This window comes from Crotalus tigris, unplaced genomic scaffold (assembly GCF_016545835.1).
Source record: "Crotalus tigris isolate CLP2741 ecotype Arizona unplaced genomic scaffold, ASM1654583v1 scf7180000019496.3020429, whole genome shotgun sequence".
NCBI classification, from domain to species: domain Eukaryota; kingdom Metazoa; phylum Chordata; class Lepidosauria; order Squamata; family Viperidae; genus Crotalus; species Crotalus tigris.
Genome location: NW_024097566.1, coordinates 865,883 through 888,984, shown reverse-complemented (window position 1 = coordinate 888,984; position 23,102 = coordinate 865,883). Strand labels below are relative to the sequence as shown.

General features: G+C 40.6%; 1 protein-coding gene across 4 annotated transcripts in view; it reads right to left on the bottom strand.

The window, feature by feature from the left end:
* Window positions 1-20,233, bottom strand: part of ACSS3 (acyl-CoA synthetase short chain family member 3) — a 74,657-nt gene extending 54,424 nt beyond the window's left edge. For 2 of the 4 annotated variants that reach the window (XM_039362928.1, XM_039362929.1), the window contains exons 1-3: window positions 18,749-19,108; window positions 2,481-2,625; window positions 725-761 (exon numbers count right to left, since the gene is read on the bottom strand). Coding sequence is in view for 1 of the 4 variants with exons in the window: in XM_039362927.1 (XP_039218861.1) it covers window positions 2,481-2,625; window positions 19,803-20,149 (492 nt within the window). In the remaining 3 variants the exon portion in view is untranslated. The other 2 variants (XM_039362927.1, XM_039362930.1) reach the window with 2 other exon arrangements.
* Between the last annotated feature and the right edge of the window lie 2,869 nt (window positions 20,234-23,102).

The window sequence follows — 23,102 nt, the reverse complement described above, 5'->3', positions numbered from 1 at the left end:
TTCAAGTAGTTCAAATAGATGGCATTACTCCTCCTCCATGAAATCAAGCCACTGGCTCGCCATGACATAAGCAAAAGAGGGGGTTATTTTTCTCCCCTCTGAAGGTACATTCTAGATACGTATGTATTACATAAGCAATGGGAGGAAGAAACAAGAAAAACAAGTTCTTTGAGAAGTGAAACAGTATAGAATGCTCACTTAATTACTCATCTGGAGACTGCGGCTATTTCTTCTATTGAAAAATTATAGTAAAACATTTATCCTGACTATTGATTTGAGGAAAAGGCATAAACCTAAATAATAGGCATATCACTGTCCCTCCTAGATGTCCTGGGAGATAAATTTGAATAAATAGTTTACCTGTGCTAGAATATTAAAGTAGAAAAAGCAATTTAGGGGACAGAGAGTGAAAATCCAAACTGGAAGAACCACCAAAAGCAACCAAATTCTACTGCATTTGCAAAATAGAAAGGAACAAAGGGAACTATTAGTCTACTTACATTAGATTAAATACAGAAGGATGTCATTTTATTTATTGTGGAGCGTGCCTGTAAAACTGATTTCAACCTTGATCTGTTCCTTTCATAAATACATCCAGAATGTTTTCTGGGAAATAATATAGAAGTGCTCTATCACTGTCATCTTCTAGAATATATTCCCCAGTCTAATGCACTGGAATCTTTGGTCTCACATTCAGATATTAAACAGGTTTGCCCCTGCTTACCTGTTCAAAGTCAGATTAAATTGGCCATGTACTTGGTCTGAAAAATATATTATTCAAAAAAAAATATTTTATAATATATAAGGTTAGTCAAAAATTCAATACAACCCAAATAAAATAATAATAAATTGTCTCATGTTAATGTGTTTTAAATCTTTATACAGTATGTACATCAGTAAACTAATGGCATCTAAACCAGCATAACAAAGTAAATACTTTAAATATTGATAATTATAAATTAAGGAAATATCAAACATCAAAGTATTCATTACGTGTACCTTTTGCTTGGTGTCATATGGGCAAAATGTTAATTTGGAAGAGCTTAAAGATTCTATCTTCTATATAGTTGGGTGAGTATACTTGAGGCAAACTGGGCTCACACCAATATGCTGCACATGATTGTGTATTTAATTCAAAAATGGAAAATTGAGACTATTTTCAAATTATGCAACCTGACAGAGCAAAAAGGCTTTTAAAACAAAGTTCTTACAACTCTCTTTTAAGAATGAAAAAAATCATAATTTATTAAGAAGAGACTTTTATTATTATTCTTAGCCAAATTCTCATCCATTCACAAGAGCATGAAGAGCAAACATTAATTATATTTGGTAATCGTGATTTGTCTTAGAAATTTCCTCACATATTGCATAAATGCACTTTAAAAATCTTCTTTAAATAAGTCTCTGTGATTTGGGCCCGATCACTATTCATTCAGAATCAGATCGTGGATGGGTGTTGCTTTCTTATTTGCTAACATGGTATTTGCTGTACCAGGAATGATTTCAAAATTAAGCTACCTGAACTGGAAGATCTGGAAGACATCAACAATCTGCTGGATTTAGATCTAAACCTGATCGGTTATACAGAACTATTTCTACAGTTTTCCAGATCTGGCCTACAGTCAATCTACAATCAATCTTTATTGAAACAATAGCCTATATAAATAGGACTAAGACAAATGCAGTCTGAAAACATATTTAAAGCTGTTCATACTAAATACAGAAGTACACAAAGAAACCAGAACACAGCTTCATAATTTGATCATCTCCACTCATACAGCTCTTCCATTATACAAACATTACATTTACATTCAGCTCAATATTCAGTACAAATTAATTATACATCTTCTTATTCTATGGTAAAAATCTATAATTAAAGACAGTCTTGTAATGACTTTCAATTGTTAACCTGCTGACTGTCATGTTACATGTAATTAAACTGAAAAGATTAAAAATAGTAAATAGCCACAGCAGGGGGCAGCATCTCTCTGACCTCAGCTTAACTCAGAAAGCTAAGTAAAGTCAGACATGGAGGGCACATGTATAGAAGGTCCCCAGGAACTTTCAGGGGTGCAAATTAAATTGAGAAACCACATCTACTACGACCAAGAAAACAACATGGATGTATCTGAACAGTCATCAGGAGTCAAACTCAAATCAAGGGAAACTCTATGAAAAAACAAACAAAAGATATGGCTCAGTGGTAGAACAAACTCAATAACCCACACAGAGCAACCGTATCTGTTTCAAATGAACTCTAACAGAATTTATGTATTTGAAATTATGTTTTCTTTATTTGAAATGTTATAAACATGATAGAATACATTTTATCACTATTGTTATTCAGTTTGATATATATATATATATATATATATATATATATATATATATATATATGTTAAACATACCTGTTTAAGAGCTATATATATATATGTGTGTGTGTGTGTGTGTGTGTGTGTGTGTGTGTGTGTTAAACATACCTGTTTAAGAGCTTCATTGTAAGTTATAAACTCTTTCACATTTGTTACAGGACTGTCATAGATAATAGCAATTTGATCCCCTTGTCCATTCTCAATATGGCGATCTAGAGCATTATAGCAAATATTCAGCTCTCCTCCAACAAACCTAAAAAAAAGGAATATGAAAAATTAGATTTAAATATCAATATGTAGTGGGCATTTGATTAAATAATAAATCAATTTTTCTTTCCTGTTTTTTTCTTATTTGTGTAACATCACTTACAAGTATATTGTACTAACAAATCTAATTACAATTCCTATATAATATCCAAAGAAAGAATGTGTACATGTCTACATTAACCCCATTTTATATTAGAATTAAATTACTGACCAGAAATATGTATATATTATGCTAAAGCACAAGCAGAAAATGTTGACATAGATTTTGAGTATTTGATTTTGAGATTCACAGCTGATTTTGGAGATGTTAACCTAGAATCTTGATTACATACAATGAGATACACTATCCAGGTGACAAAGAAATGTATGCTTTGTGGCACAGAACTTCAGAATGTAACCTAGTTATCCAGTAGGAGATCTATTTATAAGTGATGGCACTAAACTTGGCACATTCAGCAAGAAAAAGATTTTAAGATCCATAATTAACTCCAGGGTTCACAGTCTTCATTTTTATTGGCTGAAGAGAGATTTCATTTGTTTTGTTTTTTCACAATCAGGATCCTTTAGCCTAAATAATTTAAGTTGCAAAGAAAGTAAAATCCGGACTTTCTTTTCCGGATCGTGGCATCTGCAGTCATGCGGAGACCTCCGTTTCTTCACTGGCTGCTTTCCCTCCACTGGTAGACCCTTTTTTTTGTAAAAAAATTTTTTTATTAATTTTGCATTGCATTACATTCATAAAAATACTTCAGATAAAGAGTAAAATAAATTTATACACACAACTTTCAGTATTGCTCACCCATTTCCCCCCAAACCGCACCCACCCTCTAACCTACTTCCCTCTTTCCCTCTTCTTCCTCACTCTCCCCCTCTCCTCCTTCTCCTCAACCTTCCTACTTACTTCTCCCCTTCCTGCTATCTTCTCACTCTCGCTCTGGAACACCAGACCATCTGACATTAGGTATCTGCAACCTTGCTAAGACCTTGCTATGTTCCCAAGCATGGGACAGGAAGTTAATTGAATTGACTGCTGATTCTCTCAGTTGTTATAGTATACTTCCCATTATCTTTGCTTGTTGTTTTTATTTTGTAAGTTGTGTGTTTTAAAAAATTTGTTAGCAGACCAAGCTCATGTTTGCAAGATGGTTGCCTTTTAAACTGATGAAAGAAATCAATAGCAATTATTGTTGTTGTTGTTTACCATGCACCATTCTGAGTTTTGTGATCTCTGTCCCTAGCTTTCACTCATCCTTAGATCTATTTTCAAACTCACCACAAGAAGCAAATTACCCCTTTCCTCATAGGTCTGTATAGACTTGTCTATTGAACAAGTAACTATTGGGTACCCAATTCTTCTCAGCCAATTTTAACATTTCAAAACATACATAAAGCTTCGCAAGCTTCTTTGAGAATTATCTAAATTACTTCTATCAAGGCACAAGGAAGAAAGGACAATCCAAGATTTACTCCACCACTGTTACAAATGAAGGACAGCCCCATCTCATCCTCCTTATTTCTGCACATGCATACATAATAGGAATATTGGTCAGGAAGGGTTTTGCTTAACAGAAAAGATTTATATGGAGAGACACACTAAAGTCAGGAATACAATTTTTACTTGTAAGAAAGTGTAATGGAGCTGGGGTGAGATTGGGGCCCACTGAGAGGCTTTGCTGGAGCCCTGCCGATTCAGCAGGGAAATGAGAAGCTCCGGCAGCCACTGCTGGTCTGATGGTGGGGCGTGGTCCTTGGGAGGGATCAAAAAGGAGGAGGAAGTTGACTGGGAGGAGGAAAAAAAAGGAAGGTGGCGATTTTTGGACATTGGGGAAGCAAGCAGGAAGGAGACAGAGAGAGAGTAGCTTGCTGGAGTTTTATTGTTAAGAATAAGCCAGGTTTGGGAGAGAGAGGGGGGAGAGGGAGGGGAGAGAGAGAGGGAGAGGGAGAGGGAGGGAGGGAGGGAAGGAGGGAGAGAGAGAGAGAAAGAGAGAGAGAGAGAGAGAGAGAGAGAGAGGAGTTTTGTGTCCTTTTCTTCTTCTTTGTTGTGGGCAAGCCAGACGGAGAGAAAGTAAGTCAGGAAGTTTTACTTTTTTTCCCCTTCATTGGGGTAAGCTGGGCAGAGGAAGAGTGATTGGGATTGGGACAGGATGAACATGAGAGACAGAGCTCAGGTGATGAGCAAGGGTTACCCCCTCCTGATCCTAGAGCACGGAGAGTGGAGAGAAGGAGGAAACAATGCAGGCAGGCTCAACTACTTGGGAGGAGAACGCCCGGCCCCTCTCCACAAGGCACACCTGGAGACTGAGACTTAAAGAGATTCTGTGGGAAGGGGCAGTTATCGGGAACAAACACTGATTTCTTGGAGTTTTGTGTGCTGTTGCTGATCTTGGAAACAAATCTCTGATCTCTTGTTCTGTGTTGTGATTTCTGCTTGGAAACCCTGAAACGTTGACCATTGGACTGGCTGACAAACTTGATTTGGTGTTCAAAGACCTCAGATTGAATTTTAGCTTCTCTTCTGAAACTGCTCAGGCAAGCTTGTATTTCCACAGACTCATTAGATTTTGGATGTATGTTTCTTTCCTTGTTATCTACGAGGCCTTGAGTAAATTACTCTTCTAATCTAACTGTGTGTGAGTTGAAACCTGAAGGAGGATGGCTTGTTTCATACACACACTTTCCCTGCCTGAAGAGTTAAAAACTTGTGAAATTACTTGCAGCCAGAGGCTGCTGAAGGTGTCTGTGTCTTACTTTGTTCTGGGGCTTTCCAGAAACATGGGAGCATTTTGGGGAAAATTTGGAGCAATTAAAGGGTGGTTTGAATTGCCAGCTGGGTTGCCTGTGTGCCATGCCCTGGGTCATCACACCATCATCTTACATAAGCAGGGACTGACTACCATCGTCTTACGCAAGTTGCTGTTACCAGAGACTGATTACCATCATCACGCCAGCTCCTGTTACCAGGGTCTGACTACCATCGTCCCCTGTAAGCTGTTACTGTTTGAGATTGACCATCATCACCTCATGTGAGTGGCTGCTAACCGTGATTGAGCATCACCGCATTAAGTGCCCGCTAAGCAGAGGTGCCAAAGTGAGAGACCTTTTTGGACTGGCAGCCAGGTCAAGAGGAAGCCAGGAGGCCAGGGATGGCACTACAAGTGGGGGCTCATCCAGGATTTCCTGTCAGCCTTTCTCTTTTTAGAGGGGGGCAGGTGGTCTCACATAGGGATATGAGTCAAGTGAGCAAAATAGATTCACCACCGTTACTAAGTGGTGTGAGGACCAGAATAGTGAGGTAAAATCAAGTGTAGTAATTGATGTCCCTGATGTTTGGCCAGAAGAGCGAATTTTACAGACATTGGGGACTCTTGTCCCTGACCAGAGGGTATATGTAGTAGACATAAGGCTGGACTTGGACGTTTCCCATTTTTATATGCTTTTGGAGTGGAAGAAAAGTGTTCCGGAGTGCTTTCAGCTTGAGAGCCTTCAATTGACTGAGGATACTAGGGTAGAGGTGATATTCCCGACTGTTTGGGTCACACCCTCGGCTAAACCATTGGGTCAAAAAAAGGAGACACATACTTCATTTACTGTAGGGGCAGCAGAGGCAGGGTTTGTAAAGGCTGGGGGAAGCCGACCTCCATCCAAAACTTGATTGGCAGCTATTGCGTGGGGCTTGGTATAAGAAACTATGTATTTTCTCAGGAATGCAACCAGTACCAGAGGGAGAGGAAGAATATGAAATATGGATGGAGCAGGCAGTACAAGCAGTTGAAGAGTGGGACATATCAGATGCTCAAAAGAAGCAGAGGGTCAGAGAAAGTTTAAAGGGCCCTGCTGCAGAAGCTATCAGAAGCCTAACGCTGAGCCAAGGACATTTTACTGTGCATGACTACTTCTCTGTATTGCATGAAGAATTTGGATCTGCTAAAACAGTTTCTAGCCTACTGTTTCACTTTGAGCACATGCATCATGGTTCTGATAGATGAAACCAGTAAAAGAACTACAAGACAACAATTCTTCCTTAGAGAACATTTTATTAGGAAACAAAGTATTGGCACATACATAGTTGAACCCAAAACTGAGATTCCCTCCCCCCAGATACAAAGTTGAAACACCTACCCCACAAACGCTGTCATAAGTCACATTTCCCAATTAATGCAAGATGCGGGCTATTCTCACCAACTCCTCAGCCCGCCAAAACCTTATCAGACCATGTCCTTGAGTTCCCACACTTCTACATTGTTATGGCTAGCTAAACTCTCAAGCATTTACCCCATCTACATCTGAACTCTAAAAGAATAGAAAAGGCACGTTAGAAGCAAAAGTAAAAATGGCTGCTGATTCTCAGTTGTCAGAGCGACGACATCCATTGTCACAGTGTTGACAACATGTATTAGAAGAGAGGCAAAAAGCTGTCTGAGTATATAAGACAACTGAACAAACTATTATACCAGGTTGTGGAAAGGGGGGGGCCTGGATCCAGTGAAGTGGAGCAAGCCCGGCTGGAGCAACTTTCCTGGGGTGCCTTAGTCTTGGACCCAGTCTGGAATCAAATAAAGACTGAAGCTAAAGGTGATATCTGGGGGTATAATGAGCTCATAAGGAGAGTTAGGGTGACGGAAGTAGTAGACGAGGCTAAAGAGGCTACAGCCAATTCATCATCAGGATGGCCCTCAGAGTGAGGAAGAGTGGAGATGATGGTGACCAGTTGACAACTATGCAAGCTCAGATCCAAGATGATGGCCTCATGGATGGCAATGGGTGGTCCACCCTTGAATGGAGGCCGGGCTAGACCAGTTAGTGCAGGGATGGACTTTTCCACTTCAGCTGACAATCCGGCAAGGCCGATGATTTGTTACAACTGTGGGGGTGTAGGACATTACAGGCGTACTTGTACAAAACCGTATAGAAGATCAGGAAATTCAGTTCAGTCAGGAAACTATCGAGGGCCCCAGGGAGGGAGGCAACTGGGTGCCCAGCAATATCAGCTAGCCCCAATCAAAGGGGTGACCGAGGATAGGTTTGGGTGTTACCTCCCATGAGTGGAACTCCCCCAAAGCTCCCATCAGTGATGGGGGTGATGGGAGCACCATCTTTAGCAAGAGACCCCCATATCTTAGAGCCCCTCGAAGTCAAGAGTGACAGGATCCCAGCAACAGCCTTTGCTGACTCAAGTACGGGCTGTTGAGCCAGATGCTGAGTCTCTCACTGCCAAAATTCCTAAACAACTGATGGGCCCCTCTCCGATGGTGCCAGTACAAGTGGAAGGGCCCTCTTGGATTCAGGTGCACAAGTGACATTATTATATTGGGATTTTTATGATAGGCATCTGACTTATATACCCATACAGAAGCTGTGTGATTTGAAGATTTGGGGCACTGGAATCGAGAAGTTCCCATATGATGGATATCTGCCTATCCAGCTAACATTTGAGTCCTCTGTTGCTGGATACACAGTGACTTTCGACACCTTGGTCATTGTGTGTACCCATCTCCCAGGAGCTAGCCAGGGCTCATTGATTGTTGGGATGAATACCAATTTAGTTAGGCGTTTGCTCACCCCAATTGTCCCAACAGGGAATGACTCGGTTATAGGGGATGTTCATCCCACACTACAGACAGCATACCGACACTTGAGCAACAGGGCCCGGCAGAGGGGATGGAGCAATTGTGGAAATTAGATTGAGCAAAGAGGATACTACAACCAGGGGAGGTGGAGTGTCTGCAGGCCTGTTAGATTAGACTGGGAACAGCCTGGCCCTTACCTCTTCCTCAAATCCAATCCTAGAAGGGAGGATGCCAGAGTGGTGGTAATTCCAGAGCTGGTCCCTACAAAGGCCTTACGGCAGGCCAGAGGTTGGATTTCAGTTGGAGTCTGGAATATTACAAACCTCCCTGTGAGGTTGAGAGATCGGATGTTGTTGGGGCAGGTGAGCCTAGCCATCCCAATTGTGCCTCCTGATACTAGGGAAAAGACTGACAGTGGGGTTTCAATCAATCAATTCTATCCTAAGAATTTGCAGCTTTCTCAAGAGTGGCGAGAGAGGGCTAAAGACCAGCTTTGGAGGTGGCAACACCTGTTCTCAAAAGATGAATTTGATGTGGGCTGTGCTAGGACACTCAACATGTAATCTGTTTGCAGGAGGATAAGCCTTTTCGAAAGAGGTCCCGGCGGATTCCCTTGAGTGACTTAGATGATCTTAGAGAATATTTAGTAGAGTTGAAGAGGACTGGGATCATCAGAGAATCTCGAAGCCCTTATACCGCTCCCATAGTGGTGGTTCAGAAGAAGAATGGATCCTTGAGAATGTGTATAGACTATTGCATTCTCAATCAGAAGATCATTCCGGACCAGTACACAACACCTCGAGTAGAGGATGCTTTGTAGTGTCTATCAGGGCAAAGTGGTTTAGTGTGCTGGATTTAAGGAGTGGCTATCATCAGATTCCCATGCATCCAGAAGATAGAGAGAAAACTGCTTTCATCTGTCCCTTGGGATTTTATGAATTCAATCAAATGCCTCAACGGTATCAGGGCCCCCGGAGACTTTTCAGAGGCTTATGGAGTGGACGGTGGAAGACATGAACTTGATAGAGGTGCTAGTCTACCTAGATGGTATTATTGACTTTGGTGAGACTTTGGAACAACATGAGGAGTGCTTGGAGAAGGTATTGACAAGGCTCCATGAGGAAGGGTTGAAACTGTCATTGGAGAAATGCCAATTCTACTAACCATCTGTTATATATTTGGGTCAAGTTGTTTCTGCAGAAGGGATATCAACTGACCCCACAAAGCTTGAGGCCATTGTTTCCTGGCCCAAACCCCAAAATGTGGCTGAACTGCAATCGTTTTGGGGGTTTTGTTCATATTATCAGAGGTTTGTTGAAGGGTTTGCAAAGATAGCTCATCCTCTTAATGATTTGTTAAAAAATGAAGAGATAGAGGATGTGTCTAGTCGTTTGAACTAGGCCCATCAAAATAAGGGGCCCAGGATGTCTCAGGAATCCATTCAGGCAGAGTGGACTGGGCAGTGTGAGCAAGCTTTTGACCAGCTGAAATGGAGGCTTACGAACACCCATCTTGGCTTATGCAGATCCTAACCGGCCATATGAACTACATGTTGATGCTAGTCAGGATAGTCTTGGGGGGTATTGTATTAGGAGCATGATAAACATCTGAAGCCCATTGGATACATCAGCATGGGCCTAACTTCAGCAGAAAAGAACTATCCCACCCAAAAGTGTCAAAAGTGCATTTTTGGCACTTAAGTGGACAGAAGTAGATAAGTTAAAGGACTACCTATATGAATCAGAGTTTGAGGTTAAGACAAACAACAACCCACTTACGTACCTGCTCACCACCGCTAAACTCAATGCTATGGGGCATCGGTGGCTAGCAGCCCTTTCCAGATTCAGGTTTAGTCTGAGGTACTGGCTGAGTGTGAGGAACAGGGATGCAATGCCCTGTCGAGGAGACCTCACAGCCCAGAGGTTCATGTTGGAGAATGGGTCCGATTGATCTCTGACGGTATTCAAGCTTTGTATCAGGGGGTTGAGCACTGAGTTCAAAGAGCAATTGGGGCGGAAGCATTAGGGGTCACTACTGCAGGTATCCCTAAACTGTACTGTAACTTCACTCAAGTTAAAGGGGAGGGTATGTTTATTCTGACTAAGAAAGATTTGAAAAGAGACCAGGCGGAAGACCCCCTTTGGGGCCTGTCTGAAAGGGCTTTGAGAAATGGTCAGCGAGAGGTTTTACTCACTGACCCGTCGAGCGGAGCTCAGGTGTTGTATAGAGAGTGGAACAGTTTACAGCTTCAAAATGGTGTGATTTATCAGAAGGGTCCTTCTGATGGGCCCAAGAAGTGGCAACTCTTGCTTCCAGAAAAATATAGAGAAGCGGTGTTGACTGCGCTACATGATGAGCATGGACATCTGGGGCCAGAGAAGACCTTCAAGTTAGTGAGGGACTGGTTTTATTGGCCTTGTATAAAGACAGAGGCTGGGGACTACTGTTGATCCTGCTTGCGCTGTATCCAAAGAAAGACTTTACCATCCAGGGCTGTACCGATAGGCCACCTACAAAGCCATGGGCCCCTGGATCTAGTTTGCATCGACTTCCTCTATCTGGAACCAGATACAAGTGGACGGGGAAATGCATTGGTTGTGACTGATCATTTCACTCATTATGCACAAGCCTTTCCAACAAAGGATCAGTGTCCATTACAGTAGCCAAGGTACTTGTAGAGAAGTTCTTTGTACAGTATGGGCTACCTCAGCGCATACATTCCGATCAGGGTAGAGATTTCAAAAGCAGGCTTGTCAAACAACTATTGGACATACTGGGCTTTGAAAGTTACGCACCACCCCTTATCAATCACAAGGAGACCCATAGCCTGAGAGGTTCAATTGTACCCTTCTTGACATGCTGGGGACACTGACCGCAGAACAGAAGCAACATTGGACACAACATATTTCTACTGTTGTACATGCATATAATAGCACAAAAAATGATGCTACTCCATATCTATTGATGTTTGGCAGGGAGGCTTGACTGCCAGTAGATATAGCATTTGGCATTTCAATGGATAATACCTCATTTAGGTCATATCGCAATTATGTAGACAGGTTGAGGAGGAATTTGAAGATGGCATATGAAAAGGCCTCAGCTGTTGCAGAGGTTCAAGAATAGAGAAATGAGAGGAACTATGACCTGAAGGTAAGGGTTCAGGATCTGCAACCTGGCAATCAGGTATTACTGAGGAATCTAGGTCTCCCTGGGAAGTATAAATTGGCAGATCGATGGGGTTCTCAGCCATACATTGAGAAGTTAAATGGATTGCCAGTGTACCAGATTCAACCAGAAGGGAGCCCAGGGCCATTGAAAGCATGGCACCGAAATAATTTATTGCCTTTAAACAAGGCAATACGAGCTTCTGAGTCAACTGTTTCAAAAGCAACTGAACCTTGCTCAATCAGAAGAAGACCAGAGACTCGAACACAACCTGATTCACCCATGGAAGGAGAAAACGAGGAGGAAGAGAGTTGTATGGGTTGGTTGTGGTCATTGGAAAACATTGGAACACCTCCCCCGCATTGGATACTGAAATGGGGCTTGAACAGCTTAGGCCAGATGTCACTGAGTCTGTAGTTAAATGGGGAAAAGCTCTCAGAGAACCTGAGGTGGATGAGCAATCTGAGGAGCCATCGGAACAGGAGGAAGTACTATTAGCTCCAGAGGCCCCAGGGCTGGAGGAGTCTATGGAGATAGGCCTAGATATGCCATATGCTTCACAATCGCCAGAATTAGAGAAAGGGCCTAAAGCCCCGGAGACCCTTAGAGGTGAAAAGTACGGGAGGATGACTCTCGCATTATAGCTAAGCCCAAAATGCAGAGACCAAAATGGGTGATACACCCAATTAGAAGATTGACATATGATGCTCTGGGCCACAGCACAGAAGAAGTAATACTCACTGCTAGATGAAATTCCAATTTACTTCCAGATACCTCAGATTCTTGGTAAGTATTTCTTATTTTTGGGGGGAACCAAAGAATTTTTGGGTGGGGGGAATGTGTAGCAGAGCTAGGGCGAGATTGGGCAGGGAAATGAGAAGCTCTGGCAGCCATTGCTGGTCTGGCGGTGGGGCATGGCCCTTGGAAGGGATCAAAAAGGAGGAGGAAGTCGACTGGGAGGAGGAAAAAAGAGGAAAGTGGCTATTTTTGGATGTCGGAGAAGCAAGCAGGAAGAAGAGACACAGAGAGAGAGTAGTTTGCTGGAGTTTTTTCATTAAGAATAAGCTAGGTGGAAAGAGAGAGAGAGAGATTAAGAACGTGGGGTTTTGTGTCCTTTTCTTTTTCTTCATTGCGGGCAAGCCAGATGGAGAGAGGGGGGGAGTGGAGTCTTTTATCATTTTTTCTTTGTTGGGGGCAAGCTGGACGAAGAGAGGGAGAGAGGGTAGGTTGGGGAAGTTTTACTTTTTTTCCTTCATTGGGGTAAGCTGGGCGGAAGAGTGAGGGAAGAGTTTGATAGGGTTGAATGTATTTTTAATGGGGAAAAGTTAGAGGGAGGGGGGAAATAGAGTGGTTTCTGTAGAACCATCTGGAAGAGGCAAAGAAGACAGAGAAGGGGAGGATTACGTGGAATGAGAGCAGAGAGAGATAAGGAGAGTGGAGAAGGAAGGTCCCTGTAAGCTCCAGAGAGAGATTGATAACCTGCACTCCACGCAAGCTGCTGTTACCAGGGGCTGACTACCATCATCTTACACAAGCAGCTGTTACCAGGAACTGACTACCATCATCTTACACAAGCTGTTGTTACCAGGGACTGACTACCATCATCTTATGCAAGTTGCTGTTACCAGAGACTGACTACCATCATCCACGCCGGCTCCTGTTACCAGGGACTGACTACCATCATCCCCTGTAAGCTGTTACTGCCTGAGATCGACCATCACCGCCTCACGTGAGTGGCTACTGACCGTGACTGAGCATCACCGCACTACGTGCCCCTGTTAAGCAGAGGTGCCAAAGTAAGAGACCTTTTTGGACTGTCAGCCAGGTCAAGAGGAGGCCAGGAGGGCCCGGACTTCAGCATTCCCTACGAGACTGGTGCTACAAAAGTATTTTTGAAACTGCATTTGCATGAAGGAAAATAAAAATAAACTTTATTTAAGAAAAAACATCATGAAGGGAAAGCCTAAATTACTTACCTGTAGCTAAGCACCTATAGCATGTTCTTCTCTATTAGAGAGAGAGAGAGAGAAATTAAGAACCTGAACAGTGCCAGACAGACTCAGGAAAAAAAAAGATGAGGAGAAAAAAGAGATGACAGGCAACAGAGTTTCAATGTCACTAATAAGAGTTGTGATGTTTTACGCTAGGAAAAACAATTTTTCTAGAGAAAGAATCCCTCAATCTACATTAGCCCCTATAAACAATAGATTTATAGGATCCAAAAGCCAATGTATGACAAGTTAATTTTCAACAAGTGATTCATGCATGATGACTATAAAGTGTGCTCATATGGAGTGGTTTATAGCTAAGTGTGCAATAAATACTTAGCCAATTGCTATTTATGAGTTTATAGGGTATTACATTAGTACAGGGGTGTCAAACTTGCAATGTCATGTGACTTGTCGTGACATATCGCGACTTTTTTGCCACTGCCAGCAATGGGGTGGGCGTGATTTTGCTATGATGCATCTGGCCCGCGGGCCAGCAGTTTGACACCCCTGCATTAGTATATCCCTTCTGATTTTAAAAGTCTCATTGCAATTTACAAAAAAAAAATAAACAATTAAAACAGTAGGTGAAAGCAATCAATAAAACATGCATTCAAATGTTATATAAAATACAGATGAACAATAAAAAAAATAAAGCACAGTAATTCTCCAAGTGTGGTCTGCAGGCTATTGGAGATGCATGGTGCTCCAGAGATGATCTGCTACAACTTCACATATTCAACAGCCTCAGCAGATTGTCCCAGCACTATTTCCAGATAAGCGTTGCTAGAAATGGCAAAGCAGAGCTGAAGGCCAAGAGGGTCTCTGGCTAGTGAACTGCTAATCCATTTCTAATAGTCTGATCAGAAGAGACTGACTTGAGCCTGTTTGCTGCCTCTGCCCCCACCTGAAATAATAGATCAGTGGTTCTCAACCTGTGGGTCGGGACCCCATTTGGGGTCAAACGACCATTTCACGGGGGTCACCAACCAACGCAGTCCGCCATTTTTTTCCCCTTTTCCTTAGCTGTGCTACTCCCTTTTATTCTATTGGCTTTCAAAAGCCAATAGGAATTGTCCAGGCTGTCTCTGCCCTGCTGAACCCGCCAAAAGTCCCATTCTGCAAACGGTGCTGCACCAGTTGAGTAGTCCTTGACTTACGACTGGTTGAGTAGTCCTCGACTTACGACCAGTTGGGGGTTGCGGCATTAAAAAGGTTGAGAAGCACTGTAATAGATATTTAATTTTGAATTTCATTTTTGATTTTGAGGTTAGCTTAAAAGGGCCTTTAAAACTGATAAGATGGGAAGGGATACAAATGCAGTTCTGCCCATTTACTTTATGTGTCAAAAAGGTGAATTCCTTTGCTTTCAAAGAAAAAAATATATAATGAGAAATTTGTTTAATTGGACTGTTCTTGCAGTTTCCAAACTTGCGTTTTGTGGTCCCAAATTGCAGAAATGTTGAGAGGTGCCGACTTAGAAATTAATAGCAGCAATAAGAACTTGAAAATATAAGAACAGCATTATACATTATTAAAAGATCTCCAAAAATAAAATTGCTTTTCCTGGCCTAGAAAAGATGGTGTGAGATGTTCCTCACTGGCGACAGCATTCCGAAGCCAGGAAGCCATCACTGAAAAGCCATCCATTCAGTTAATTAACTGATGAATGGAATCAGCACTCACGGCATACTCCATAGCAAGACACTCAGAACATGCCCTCCAAAGATTACATTAAGCTATAAGTAGGATATGAAAATAGCAGTTCTTCAAAAATTCTACTCTCTCACAGTGCAAGGTCTCTACAATTAATACCAGCATTCTGAATTGGGACTGGAAATAATCTGCAACAGTCAGTGAAATAGTAAGAAACTGATATCATATGTTCATATTGTCTTCTTGCAATTTTTGTACAAACTGATATTTCTGAACTATCATTGATCAGCAGTCTGAAAAAGAAATTACAGGGTAAGGTTTTTCAAATAAGGTCATAGCTGATGTACCAGCTTATGTTAGATAAAGGTGCTTCTTGCCAAAGAGGCCATTTACTTAACTTAATACTCAAACCAGGCTCTGGTTCAGCAATTTTATTGCCTCATCTAAATCCAAGGTTAAGAAAAAGGTCAATCTGGGTGTCATCATCATACTAACAACACTTTACTTGAAATCATCTCACTCAGTGGTTTCACATAGCTCATGGACAGAATGAGGGATAAAACAGAACTCTGTAGAATTCCACAACATAAATGCCATGCAATTAAACAGAAATATGTACTGGTTCCTCTCGATTAAACTGAAATTTCAATGTTGACCCACTCACTCATAGCTTAGCGTAGCTCTCCAGAAGATACTATGACTGATATTATCAAAAAGCCACTGAGTGGTGACAATTCCACCACCTCACTATCTTTCTTTTGACAAAAAGTATCCAACAGGACAACCAAGGTCAATTCAATGTCAAAACCAGCTCCAAACCCTATTTACAATGGGAAAATCAGTACCACCCAAGAATGTTTAATTAGCCCCTACACACTCAAACATTTTATCCAAGAAGATTTTAGCTAGATTTTCTGGATTCAATTATGGGGTTTTTTCTAGGAAGTGGTCTCACTATGACCTTTTTTTAAATAAAAATGCACTACTATTCTTGTTGGGAGGAAATTATAATTATAAACATGTCTAATACATGAAATATATTATGGTGGGCAAGAAGCAAGCAAAAATATGCTAACCAAAATCAACAAATATCTTATCCACATCACCTGGTCTTCATAAAGTGAAACCCCTTCAAAGAAATCTGAATGAGGGTCCTAAACATTTTTATGGCTTGAACAGTCAGAATTGTAGATCTTGGTTCACTTTATATTTGGTGAATTGTGTCTCAAAGCGTCTACTCAACATGTCATATTGGGAGCAGAATAAGATATCCAGCTAGGCCAGATTTCAAAAGGCACTACACCAAACCATTCAGAAAAGATCTGCTGCACAAGAAGAATAGGACTTAAGGATGATAGCAAAAGTTACTGTCTTACCACATCACTCACAGCTTATATGGGTATAAGGCTGAACAAATTCTGTTAAGTGGGAAAGAATGTTCAGAAGTAATCATGTGTACAATCCTAGATATCTTAGTATTCAGATCTTTGGAGGAACTCAACCAAACTCCCTGGAAAAAGCTACAGAACTTCTGGAATACACTGAAATCAATCATCCTCCATAGGTAGATGATTCTATTACACATCCACATTCACTTGCAAAAAGAAACATTTGTCATTTAAATCTCAACCAGAAGTGATGTAACTAAGCAACACATATAACAGATAACACTTTCAGACATTTTCATTAGGAGAAAAAAATAGTTACTACTGGTGATGAGCCAGTAACAAGCTGAGACCACAATTGACATACCAGCTATATAGTCCTGAACGTTCCTACTAAGATAGTCCTATTGCTGGAAGCTAAAGTTATCTAGAATTAATGTTTTAGGAGAGGACCTCCACCAGCTCACATAGGGAGACTGTTGGGTGGCAGGATGGGTGGGCAGAATTACCAGTCTAGTCCATAGGCCCCACCCAAAACCAAACAGTAGAGAGAGAAAGAATTTCTACAGGCTACAGCAACTCTTCCTACTCAATCTCTGACTTTGAGTGATTGGCCCAAGGTGACTTAGCTGGCTTTATGCCTGAGGTGGGATTAGAACTCATAGTTTACCAGTTTCTAGTCTGATATCTTAACCACCACACCAAAGCCAGTCCTTCTCTCTCAGCCTTAGGAAGAAAGCAATAGCAAACCACTTCAGAAATCTTTCTAAGTAAACTGCAGGGACTAATCCAGGCAATCACAAGGAATCAACACTGACTCAAAGGCACTTTAAAAAAAGCCTTCAAGCAGTATTCATCCTATAAACTAGGAGGCAATATCTACGTAATATAGTTAAAGAGATTTAGAAAAAAAGAAAATGTAACCTCTTAGGACCAGTGCAGCAACAACTAGTGCAACTACAACTTTTGTACATTATTCCTCACTTCACATTCAAATGGCAAAACAGAGTATATGATAAGGCTTTCAGCAAGTCTCAGGTCAGCAATGGGATTTTTTTTCTTTTAATCTCTGTCAACACAGAAGTTGTTGACACAATTAGGTTGTTACATTTGCCAACAGAAATGTATATTTCCAAGAAACAGCAAACTAATAGCAATAATACTCCATGAATCATATTAAAAAATAATTTCCAAATACTAATTCAATATAAAAATGCCAGCAAGCGAGTATGCTTTGCCCATTTTACTCAGTATCAATATAGGAGGAATATTTGTTCAGGTTATGTAAGCTCAGGTTACTTGACTCTAATCAGAAAGGTTAAAACTTTAGGACAACTTTCTCCTAGCCAAGGTTTTTCCACCTTCACTAATCAGCATAATCATTACAGTGTTATTGAAAGCAAAACAAACCTGTTTTTTAGAGCTCAGCTATAACAACAAAAAAGAAAAAAGAAGCAATTAAAGACTGATATCATCCATAGTGTAACCATTTTTAATTTCCAAGTTTCCCACAATCAGTGCTTTTTTGTAATATATATATACACACACACACACGTGTGTGTGTGTGTGTGTGTGTGTGTGTGTGTGTGTGTGTGGCGGAACTCACACACGTCATACAACCCATCTTGCTTACCCTACAAGGTTTACCTTTGTAGTTGAAAAACCCCTTCTATCTAAAAGACTAGGATTTTTTTCAAGGTAAGAATACTATTAATGTTACCATGCACTGTGTAGCTTTAAATTACAAGAAGGCGTTTTATTAATCTTTTGGGACATTTACCACTGGCATACCCATTTAGTTTAATGAGTGGAAATGTCAGCTTTTGATATGGAATGAAATTGGCCCAATAAAACAAAATTTGGTTGCTTGTAAAAGATTGAATTATTTTTAAGTTGTCAAACAATGTGGAAAAATTTACATTTGGAGTTTAATGTGGATATTGACTTGAAACAAATTAAAGATGAAACTTTGTCAGTGAACAGATTACTTTTAATTTACTTTTAAGTTAAACTCAATTTAATAGATCTGATTAAACCTCATACTGTAGGTCTACCTTTACATCTGACCAATACATAATTAATATATATTATTAATAATAATAATACCTCCGAACCACAAGACATTGACTTTATTCTTATTCTTTGCTTCTGCAGTTTGAATATAAAGTATAAAAGACTAAAAAGAGATTTTTATAGATATCCCAGCCTTTGAACTACCCAAGGAACTGAAACAGCAAAGTTTCGCTGTTGGGTAAGCTTCCATGCCAGCTGCCTTTCTTTCCTCTCACTTTGCCTCTTTTTAACCTCACACCCCACCTTCTGTAAGGGAAGGCAAAAGGCTCACTCACCATCTTGTGAAAGATGGCCTCCATGTTTATGTGTCTCCCACGCCACCATCGGCTTCCACACCATATGGTCCGATCCAGCCAATCAAGTCACACTCTGGCTGTAGTGCTCCAGCACATCGCTCCTCCTAGAGGAGGCAGACAGCACCGGAGGGGACCCCACTTGCACCATATCGCCATCAGGGCATTTTCAAAAGCAAATGAAGATAGGAAGGGCAACAATAGGAAAAGAATGCAATTCTGGAAAATCTGTTGAAAAAAGGTGCCAGAACTCCGTTCCGATGCGTTCTATGACAAAAAAAATCCTGCCTACAATTACAATTGTTCACTGTGCTAACATTATAAGAACAATCTACAACAGGGGTATCAAACTGCCAGCCCATGGGCGGGATTGCCAGCAATGGAAAAAAAAGTCACAATTCGTCACGACGTCACATGACATTGCAAGTTTGACACCTCTGCTCTATAACATGGAAGGAACATCAGACCAACTTTTTCTTGGATTACCTTTTGGCTTCAGTGTTATAAACATCTCCAGAGAGCATTATGTAGGGAACCCCTGGTTTAGATAAGCTTTCATTTCACACCTAACTAATCACAAAATACATGTCTAATCTCATGCATATGATGCATGTTAATTATCTATTCAAGTGCATAAGAATTTGGTGTACTTAACTCATATACTGCCCTCAATATAATGGTAAGTGAATAAATTTTCAACATGTACCGGAAATGCAGTCACTACAGCTTTTTCAACAGTACATGTATTCACAATTTGTGAACCCAGCAATATTTAAAATGCAACTCAACTCTGACAAATCTTATGGATGATGCTTATTCTGCCTTTTTTTTTAACAGTACCATCTTTTCCTGAAATGAACGTCGTGCCTTAACAACTATATGGTCGGTAGAAACTCCATATAGTTTTTCCAAAGATACGGAGACTAAAGGGCGTGCAGTAAGCTTTCCCAATTGTTACAAAGTTCCGACAGAGCCAACAAGCTGAAGAAACCCAGTTACTTTTATGACGCTCCTTTTTATGACGTCGGCCACTCACCAAGAGGTGCTAAAGGGATCTTTCCTTTCCATGGTTTTATTCCACGTCTTGTGCCACGTGATGCCTTGAGCGGCTTCGGCCCAGAGTTGATCCGGCTCCTCCACCGATTTCTTGAAAATTCTGCCATAATGATCTGCGGCAGGCGCGGTTGCCTGGGAGACGAAAGTGCTGGCTATGTGAAGGGGGCGACTTTGAGGAATCCCCCCTGCCCAGGAGCTCGGAAACCGCACCAGAGGAAACGCTTTGTTTGGCCGTGTGACACACCCGAGTCCGTCAGTCGATCCCCGACAGACGCGGCTACAGCAGACAAGTTTCTGCAGCAAACTTCTTTTGCCCTGAACTACCATGTTCCCTGGAGTCGCCCCGTCCCGTGTTGTAGCATGCGGGTGTGTATGTGTACAACTAAAGAAGACCGCCCTCCTCAGTAAACTAAAAGTATACAAGTTTTTTTTCCCCAAGTCAACACAAAAAGTCGAGCTGGATTTCTGAACAAGGAAAATTGCTCATCGATCTTAGTATTGCAAATGAACAAATTTACAGTGATTTGCAAAAGTCCAGTCCGGGCTTTGTTCTTACTTCCCAAGTCCTCCCCGGTTTGTTGAAAAAAAAAAAAAAGCAATAGTTACATTGCATAATCGTTCCTCTTTCAGCTAGTCCCAATTTGGCTTGTAACCCTTCATCTCTTAAGATTTTTCTTGTTGCAGATACTGCTAGTTTTTATTTCTCGTTCGGGTGTATCTAGAAGTACTTCCTTTAGTTTAGAAAATTTAAGGATTTAATGAACCTTACCCAAATCAGGATGTTTAAATACTGACTTGGAGAAGAATATCAGAATAGTCATTCTGTTTTTCAATGACTAAGAGCTTCTACTGTATTCTTTTTACAATACATTAGTATTAGTATATTAGCATTCCTGGAATATGCTTACAGATTATGTTTTAAAGCAGCCATATAATTCCTGACCTGAAAAGCAGGGATAAAGTATTATGCCATATTAAATGATAGTTAGGATTCTATTTACATTGGACCCAGATCAAAGCAACCTTTGCTCAGAGTAAACAAGTTCTTAAGGCTGAGTTTTGCTATTGGTAAGCCGCTGACAAGTGATGTGTACTAGCCTTTCAGGGCCAAATTACAAACACTGAATACTTTGAAATCACTTGAAGTATTCTGTTCAGAACAGTGTGTGAATTTACCCACAGAGAAAAGGATTTTATTATTTAGGTGGGTATTGGTGCTGTGGGGGAGTCTCAAAAAAGGGTGCTTACAATTGCTTAAGGCTATGCCCTCTTATTGCATGAGTTGTGGGAAATACAGAAAAAGGGGCAGGCTTCATGCAGTTATGGCTACCATCCTGATTTTTTGGGAACCCCATCCTATGGACAACTATAAGAGGGATTATCCAATTCCTCCCACAGCAGCTGGGTGGTAGCAGTGATGGCTATGGAGAGGTCAAAAAAGAAGAGTAAAGAAAGGCCCTGTGATGGCCAACTCCCAAAAAACAATACCAATCCGTTCCTCCTATCTCCATCACACAGAAACTCTCTCCCACTTGCTATAATATTCCATGTGGATTTTCATTGGGAAATGCAAATGGAAGAGATTATTTATTATTTATTTAGCATACGGCGTACAAGGACAGGGAGTCTACAATGTTGATACAAGATAGAGGTTCTGGCAGCCGATAATCACTAGTCCCTTTATTGCACTGGTGCTCCACCAGGTTGGGGGGGGGGGAGAACTAGTTCTGCACCAGCTGGCCAGCAACACTCTTGAAGGAGTTGGATCATCCTCAACCTGTCTTCCATCAATCACATCCAGGCAGATCCAGCACAGATTCCTGCTCCCTGCAGCTAGCATTTCCCACCACCAAAATGGTGGTACCTATTTATCTACTCACAGATGGGATGCTTTCAGATTGCTAGGTGGGCAGGAGCTAGGAACAAATGACGGAGGTTACTCCATCCTGTGGTGCTGGATTCAAATTGCTGGAGTACCAACCATTTCTGGCTCACAGATCCAATGTCATTAAGTTGCTGTGCCACCATCAGAAGATATCACTGAAGAATATAAAAATAAAACAAAACAACCATTATTGTTATATGTACAAGAATGGCAGAAACCCATCCTCTTCAAATATACTTTATAAACTCAATGTGGACTACATCAAAGACCGTTTTACGATTTTAGTTTATTTTACTTTAATATAAATGGTACGGAATAGAGGAGAGAGAGTAGTAAAATTAAATGACTCATCATAAAACTATAATAATATAGGTACCAGTAAGACCATAAAATCTCCATAGTATTGTACTTAACTGGAATGTCATCAGGGATTTTTTTTCTCTATGAGTATATTGATATGTTAGAATTGGATATTTTAATTTAAACGGTATAAAATCATTTGATAAGATCTTTGTTGTGTTAAAACGTGTTTAAAGTGGATGGGTTTTTGCCATTTTTGTACATGGCATTACAATTTAGTATCTTGTAAGTAGAGTTATTACAAAAGAATTTATTTCTGAATCTATCAAGTGATATTGTGATACCTATCTAAGTTTCTTCTGTCTTCTCAAATTCTGAACTTTGTTCTTAAATCATTAGGCAGCCTCAAGATAGTAAAGTTGTTGAAACAGTGGATAACAAATATGCAATCTCTAATTTTGATACTATAACTACATTTTTGGATAACTGTTTAACATTACCAAAGTTTAATGCAGCTGTGCAGCAATATGATTGATATTCTGGTTATCCTCCTCCCATTGGGAGGAATTAGATCAATAGAATAGATCTCTAATTTCACTAGCTTTTCTGTATGAAGTTGCTGCTGTTCCCTTAGCAAACATACCTCTTGTGAAGGATAGGATGTGAAATCATAAATGAAAATATAACAGATTGCGTATTAAGGAAACATTTATTGACTGCACAGGCTATAAGTACAATTTTCAATATTCAAGCATTTAACTTTAATAAATAAAAAAGGACCTGTGATTTTCATTTGCTCAAATCCATAGGTAAATTAGCAGAATTTTCAAAAACTCTAAATATCCATAAGAATAGAGTGCAAAGCTGGACAAACCTTCTAATTCCAATCTTCATAAAAAGAATATTTGAGTACAGAAGCCCCCAGCATCACATGAATAATTATAGCATATTTCAAACTAAAGTGATAGTATATCTAAGAATAATCTTATAATTCAAATTTACATTACATTATTAGTATATCATATACATATACTCAGTGCTTTCTTTGTAAAAAAAAAAAAAAAGATGCCGGAACTCACACATATCATACAAGCC